This window comes from Chlamydotis macqueenii, chromosome 10 (assembly GCF_036417535.1).
Source record: "Chlamydotis macqueenii isolate bChlMac1 chromosome 10, bChlMac1.mat, whole genome shotgun sequence".
Taxonomy (NCBI): domain Eukaryota; kingdom Metazoa; phylum Chordata; class Aves; order Otidiformes; family Otididae; genus Chlamydotis; species Chlamydotis macqueenii.
This window is the reverse complement of record NC_141565.1, coordinates 15,107,514-15,115,389: the sequence shown is the minus strand read 5'-3', so window position 1 is coordinate 15,115,389 and position 7,876 is coordinate 15,107,514. Positions and strand designations below refer to the sequence as shown.

The following is a 7,876-nucleotide window of genomic DNA, read 5'->3' as shown; positions in this document are numbered from 1 at the left end:
AGAAGTCCTGAAAAATTACAGTGCATGTTTTGTGCAGCTGAAATTTAAAAGTAAAGAAACTAATGCCATATATAAGGGATAGTGCCTTTAACTGTACACCAAATATCAGGATGGTTGGAACTACGTTATTTCCTTCTCAAGGCAGATTCAGTAACCCCTCCCTACTCAGCCCAGCTATGAAGGACTAGCTTTAATTCTCAGGATAATTAAGTATGTGCTTACTTCCTTTGTTAAATAGGGATGGACTTTGTTGAATTGCGACCGAGTACAAAGGAAAAGAGAGCCAGTGAGGATGTATACTTAAATGCTCCAAACAGTAATTCAATTATTTATATAATCTAGGGGAAACCGTTTTATTGGTGTGGGAGGGAAAACACAATAAGCTAGGTTTGTGCTAAAGAATTAGTCTGGCAAAAAAAAAAGAGGGAGAATGTAACTTTATAGGTAGTTTTTTTATTAGTTTGCTTCACCAGTAAATATGGATCAGTACTTTATGTTTTAGCACTAAAGTATGAAAATTACACACCTGTAAAAATGGCATCTAACAGTTATGAAATTAAGAAACGCCTGTCATCATGTAACATACCATTAGGTGTGAGGTCATATTCAAGAAATAGTAATTAAAATTAATGTGTTTAAAATATTGAATAGCTTAGTAATGTAAAATATTGCTACCTTCAATATATCTGAAAACAGGTCTGATTTTGGGTTGTAGATTTCTCACTGTATTGGCTCTGATGAGAATAAAAACAAAATACTTTCCCATCATAGGGCTGGATAAAAACTAAAATTGACATTTTTCTCAATACATGGGGAAACTGAAATTGTAAATTCAAAACCTATCACTGCGTCCCACATGAATTGCATCTAATTTATAATTATATTGTATGTAATTTATATATTCCATGTGAAGCAAGTCTTAGGTCTGTACGTGTACAAAACAGCAATTTGAAACAATACAGAAATAATTGTTTCAGCTCCACAAGGCTATCATTACACCTTCACTGTAGCTAATAATCACCTGCCACGTTTTGTCAAGAAAGGATGAACACTGCTCATCCACTCCACTGGAATGCAGAATACCATTACCAAAACTGTGACATGATCATTAAAATAATAAATATGGTATGAAGGGGTACAGTATCTGTCGTAGAAAGAATCCATCTGGCCTAGCATTCAAGATTTAAGATTCGAGGGTCACTGCAGTTAGGAAAACTTCACTGCATTTAAATAAAACAGAAAAAGCATATGTTTGTTGTCATGGAATGTCACATCAGGGCTTGTCTTGTATTAGAATATTATAGGCAGTAACACTGATCATATAGTGCAAACTAGATAAAATTGCGTTTCACTGTGTGAAATAAACAGAGGTGCAAATGCTCAGTAGGATACCATTAAGACATAAAATGGCAAAAAATAAATATCAAAACTTTTATCAGTGTAAAAAAGTAATTGGGTTATTGTATAACCTAGAGTCTGGCAAAAAAGGCCTCAAAAAAGTTCGCTCAGTCTTCAGAAGTTCTACAAATGAAGTGCCTTTTCAGATTTCCAATTAGACAAGAGACTCCATGCTTTCTGCAGGATCAGATTCATCACTGGCCATCACAGCACCATTTTTGTCCAGTGTCATGGGACCGTTTCCATTTTCCTTAGTGCTGACCAAGCTTAGCATTGCCTTATAAAGAAACTGGTACTGTTCCTGGAAAAGAAAAGACAACTTATTTCAATCCTTTCAGTGTACATAAGTGACTGGCACTTAAATTTGGCATTTCCATGGCAGGATACTAGAAGCACACATATAGCAGAGAAAAAGACTTACAGAGCAATTACCTCCATTAATCTAGTTCAACCTTGTCAACCCAAAATTCCAGTTTTGGGTAGATTACATTATGCCTGATCTATTATTAAACACTACAGGAGGGCAGGACAATACCTGAGCCCACAGCTCACCCTCAGGTTATTCCCTTGTACCGGCAGAGCCACGCACACTGAGACAAGGACACTGCTCTCGCTGCGCTCCAAGCAGTTTTATCTCCCTGTAGCTCTACCTGCCCTGTTGCACTCCAACAGATCACAAACCTGCCAGGTTTAAATAGCAGAGCTTAACTTACAGGGTTGGCAGGGGATGATGACAAGCTGAAAGGTCCTTGTCTGCTCCGGCTGCCTGAACAGTGGCCCCCTAACCGCATGAGAAATAAGCTTAATTGCAAATCCGAGACTTAGAATGTGGGTTCCAGGTTCATAAAAAATGACAACTATACAAAAAAAGCCCAAATGCAAATTCTGCTTGGTAGCAGATGCAGTAGGGCTTGATAACATACAGAATACGTGTTTTAGATCATGCTTTTCATCTCACATGAAAACCATGTAAACTATCAATTTATATTCCATGTAAAGACTTACAATGTCTGTAAATACTCCAGGCCGCATAAGATTTATCATCTTTGCCACCTGGAAAACATCGACAGCATTTTCATTCTCTAGCTGCTGGGACAGAGTGGTAAGGGCACATAGCGTTCCCGCTGACACAGCTCCATACCTGAAAAACCACACCAAAAGGATAAGTTACTCAGAAACATACCTGGGCACTGACACAGAGCCATGAAAATGATGCTATAGTCTTATTTGATTACCGTAGTTCATCTTTGTATCTATTAAGTGCTTGTTTTATACTGGCTCATTTTTAGTCATTTTAATTTATAGAAGAAATTTGATGCTACACCAGTCAGCTCAGGATGTCTGCAGTATTCAATACAATGAATTGTATCATGAGAAGAACATGAGCCATTTAAAAATACCCAGCCTGGAGACTGTAACACTGAAATCAGTTCTCACATGCCACGGTACTGAAGGCATCCACATTATAGCTGAGCGTATTTTAAATTCATTAGTGGGAGCTCAAGCAAAACATAAACGATTAGAAAGAAATGAGACTTTGCTTCTTCCTCCACATCTCACATTTACAGAAAACTAACATACATACAAGGTGCTCACAAGTAAATGGGGCACATCTCAAAGTCTTCCTTAGGTCTGATTCATCGGCAAAACACAACATCCCCGAGCTGGGCACCCAAGAGACATTACGGATTCTGAAGAGTTGAGCTGCGCTGCCATTTAGTAAGAACCCAAGCAACGGTTATTCATCAGAAGCATGACTCAACGTGTCCTTGAGATACTGGTCAGGGAGAAATCTTACTGCTGGTAAAGCTGTGGGTGTGCTTGAATCAGCGTGCAGTTGTGGGGCATGGGATAGAGGATCCTAAGCAACAGGGGCTCATAACTGCTTCTGAGGAGCCTCAAGTGTCCTCTGCTCTCCCAGCTCTCAGGAGACTGAAATTCTGTCCTGGCTGTGCCATGGGTCTGCTCCGTGACTTTGAGAAAATCTGTGTCTAAATGTCCCAACCCAGTCTTGGTGCTGATTTGCTCTGTAAACCGTCTGGAGAACTGTACATGAAAACTTAAATAATCGGCAAGTGCTGCAATGCCATCTGGTATTGTAAGATTACCACTAGGATTTTTTACAACATTCCTGTGGAAAACAAGACATATGCTGACTTAATTTCATATGATTTTTGCAAACTCAATTTGCTTAGAAATGGGAAACAGAAATCAGATCACAACAGATCTGCTACATTTGATGAAGTCTACAGGAGAAGCAGCAGGGCTTCTGCAGAACGATATAAATGGCTGTGACTGATGAGCTATGGTGATAATGGGCAAAATGGCCAATGCTCGTGCCCGATGGAACACAACGAAATGCCTGTGAGGGTCTCATGGACTCGTTTTTACTTGGGCTGGTAACCTCCAGCTCCCAACAATCTGAAAGCTTTTCTGCAGAAAATTATGCAGTTGCCTATATACGGTCAGTTATACTCAAAAATCTGGACAACTGTCTCAAGTTGGAATTTCTGAACTTCTTTGAAATGTTGTTATCAAGTTCATTCCACCACGTACTTCCTAAATACCACATGCATTTAGTATCTGCAAATTCATATATTTGGAATTAATATGCAGTTGTAATTATTAGTGGATTATGTGATATAGTTGCTGCATGTAGTAAATGGAAATTTTCATTTTCAGCTACATTTGCTTAGGCTCCAATGAAAAGCAGAATCCACATTATGTATTAGGCATAAAAATAAAATCATTGAATATGACAAATAAACCAAAAGAGTAATTTACAGAAAGAATGACTCAGCACTGTTAGAAATGCAATTTTGATTTTTTTTTTTTTTTGGTCTAGCATGAAATGCCCAAATCAATAATGGTTCTAATTTTGTAAAACATAATCTTAAATACTGCAAGAGTAGCAAAACCTCACTTCAGACTACCCAAAGCATGAATATTAAAACTAGCCTGGAATTAATCAGTGCTGGCAAAAGGCAACAGAGCTTACACTGTGCATTAGCAAGGCAGGAGATGGTGGGAGAAAAACTACGTGCTGCAGCCCAAGGCACCATTTGCAGGAGTCAGCTGGGAAAAACCTTTTACAGCAGCAACACACCGATGTGAAGTGAAAACTCTTTCAGCGACGGCCGATACCGGCACGCGATCGCACATCAGCACAAACGCTGATCCGACCACTGAAATACCAGAGCATGGTAACAACGTTTTTCCACAAAATGTAAAGATTTCCAAGACTTTCCTGCTAACTCTGTTTTGTAGCAGTGATGAAAGGTCTGATGGACTCAAGCGCAGGGGGGCTGCAGGTAGAGCAGTCATTTACGCTGCCTCAGTGTTTGCCCTAAGGGCAACTCAAGCAGTGTCAGAAATTGGCCTTTCTTGGGATTTTATGGCAGAATGACTCCAGGAAGCGCTCTGCCTGCCAGGAAACAGTCCCTCCAAAGAGATCCTGTTAGGCCTGGGCTCCAGCTTCACTGGTATGTTACAGCTCCATAATGTGTGCAAAGTACTAACATGCAATGCAATATTTAGCATCCCTTTATAACTGGGCATTCAAGCATCGCTGACAAAACAATGCTCACCACTGCACTACAAGAGAGACAAGTGTTGGGGCATGCTGGTCCCGTGTTAGCAGGCTCCCTCCCTCCCACCTGGCACCATATGGGCCCCTTGGAGTGTTTTTGGGGAAGCAGGAGGAGGAAAAATAAATCTGCTCTCAGAGAACCCGGGCCCTTTGTCATGAGATACCTCTGCCGCTCATCCTGAGACACGGCTGAGCCGAGCTTGTTCTGTCTTACATGGCACATCAAACCTGAGCTGCTAGACAGGAGCTCAGGGCTGTTTTGAAACTGCTTTCCATAAGCCCACATCAGGCTGCTCAGAGCCTTATCTAAACCAGGGCTCTGCTGGGTTCTGAAACAGGCTGTAGGATTTGTTTGGGATAATTCCAGGTGCAGAAGAACCCAAAAACATTACAAAGCAAACACAGTTTCACTTTCTGAGTCCACCTAAGACTACAACCAACGTAAAAATGACACTAAGCAAAATGTATTTGGCCTCAGATGCCAACTGAAACCTCATCCCTGGAAGTTTAGATATTTAAATTATTCTGATGCTGTTCTCTAGGCCACTAAACACCATCCACTCCTAACAAGTGTCCTGTAGCTGAGTAATAACTCCTTGTACAACCTACACAGAAATGGGAGAAAAGAGATGACATACTCATCATGAACTATGGTGGGGCCATCCCTTGTTAAGGCCTCTTCCTTGATTACATTGATAAGTTCAAAGGTACTGCTTATGGGAGCATCTGGGTTTGGCCATTTAGGACACTGAAAGTGGCGAACCTCCAGAACGTAGTCATCCTGCAATGAAAAACCAGCCTGGGCATTAGCTACTTTAGTTTCACATTTATCCACTCCAGGTAGAAAGGGGGAAGAGCCCCACTACAAACTGAAGAGATACCTCCTTCCAAAGAATTTATAGAGAATGAAGAAGACAGAAGCACAGTTCTAGCATCTCTGCAACAGTGAATGCTCTAGAATAATGTAACTTTAACAAAATGTTTAACTAATAGAATTTGTATTTGAGATCAGGGCTTATACCCATATAAACCTTCTCTCAGAGCCCTTACAGCTCAGAAATCAAACAAGGCAAGCAACCACGGAATTAAATTTAAAAGGGCTTGCAAACTAATGTTTCGCAGCAAAACCCAGCTGCAATCCTGACGGCAAGCTAGAGGCAGGTTTATAGCTCAAAAGGAATATGCTTAAGTAAAACCCCTTAATTAAGACCCCCAAACAATTAAACTATAAATGCTGAATTTTATAAGCAGAAATAGGACAATAAACCTTAGTGTACTTTACAAGAATAATTCAAACTACTTGTGTGATTTCGAAATGAAAAACCCACGTCTTTACTTTCAAAGAAGACAAGCAGTTAATACTACAGTCTCACTAGCTGGAGGAATCCACCTGGAAGCAGATGATGTGAGAGGGAGAAGGAGCCAACGAGAACACCTTTTCCCTTCCGAGCAACAGGCATGCACATGCATTTACAAGTAAATCCTTTTCAAAAGTGTTTCTGAGCTCTTCTTCTTCCATGTTTAAATGACATCAATAACATTTTGGTGAAAAGCCAAGACCCACATTTGGAGGTTTATTTTACCTGGGTAGCTTCAAGGATAAAGTCATGGATGATAATTTGCTCTTCGTTAGAGAGGCACAGTCTGTCTTTGCTGATAAGGGTCACAGTAAAGGCCTCACAGTTCATGGATTCCTCACGACTTGGCCAGTACACAAACTCATCTTCTGCCTGGAGGAATGAAACAACACACTACTGCAGCCTTTCAGATACCTTGTGCGTGACTGAAAAATCCAGTGGATTAAAAAAATGGTTTGACAGAGATGATCAGGAGCTGACCTTTAAAAAACATTTGTGTCTAAAACAGATTTACTATTACAGTAGGCAGAAAGCTTGCCAGATCCTTTGTGTGTCCAAACAGGTAACATCTGCTTTTTAATTGGTTTCATGGGGAAATGGTTATCTTAGCTCACTCATACTTAACCTTTATATTGTATCCCAGGCTTTATTACCTCCTGCCTACACAGTTTTGCATGAAAGTCAGGTATCTGTTTAGAAAAACTCATTGACCTTTAAAAATTAATTGCTTATTGTGTTTAATTTGTGTTTATTGTGGTCTAATCTAAAATTCAAGGTCTGTGGATCAGGTCTAGGTAGGAGACTCATGGATACTTATGTAGAGCTTGAATTTTTAGGGCCAAGGGGAGGAGTGGGGAAGAAGGAAGAAACCCAAATACTCAGTCTTGAAAAAAACACTGACTTACCTTAATACAATTTCTCCAGCAAAACTCATCTACTGAAGGGATGCTATAAAATCTCATTGAGACTATGAAAGGTAGAAGCAGCTCAGTGCTCAGGTAGCCTCACTGACAGGGTGTAGGTAACATACTGTCAAAGCTATTCTTTAAAAAATAACTGGGCATTCCTAATTCACTGCAGAGAAACAAAATTAGGCTCTCTAACCACAACATGCAAAGCTTGTTTCTCCTCCTGGGTTCAGGGGTGTACTGTGCCTGGAGTGTAAGCACAGAAGCTGCCCGGGCAGCATGCGTGGCACTGCATGCCTCCATCTCTGAACAACTTGTGTTTTACTCCTGAGAAAACAAGAGCTACAAACCTGCTCATCCTGCTGTGGCCATGAGCATGCCTCTAAACAGATTTATTTCTGTGGGCCTGGAGCCTTCACGCACATGATATGCAAAAGACTGTTGAGATTTGTGCCTTAAATGTTTATTCTAAAAATGGGACTTAGGGTCCTAAGTCCTCTGAGTGCTTTGAAAATTCTGCCCTCAGTGTGCAGGGATGCCAGCAAGCAGCGTAATGTTGCTGAACACCAAGGGAGTGACCTGTCCTGCCAAATGACAGGTCCTCATGCAGCACCAGCATGCAT

At 40.6% G+C, this 7,876-nt stretch overlaps 1 protein-coding gene across 1 annotated transcript in view; it reads right to left on the bottom strand.

Annotated features, from left to right (window-relative positions):
- Positions 1-433: 433 nt before the first annotated feature.
- Positions 434-7,876, bottom strand: part of PTPRG (protein tyrosine phosphatase receptor type G) — a 401,938-nt gene continuing 394,495 nt past the window's right edge. Inside the window, exons 26-29 of the mRNA XM_086755857.1 lie at positions 6,571-6,717; positions 5,626-5,768; positions 2,404-2,539; positions 434-1,699 (exon numbers count right to left, since the gene is read on the bottom strand). Of these exons, the coding sequence (XP_086611983.1) occupies positions 1,553-1,699; positions 2,404-2,539; positions 5,626-5,768; positions 6,571-6,717 (573 nt within the window). The 3' untranslated portion in view covers positions 434-1,552. The remainder of the gene's footprint in view (positions 1,700-2,403; positions 2,540-5,625; positions 5,769-6,570; positions 6,718-7,876) is intronic.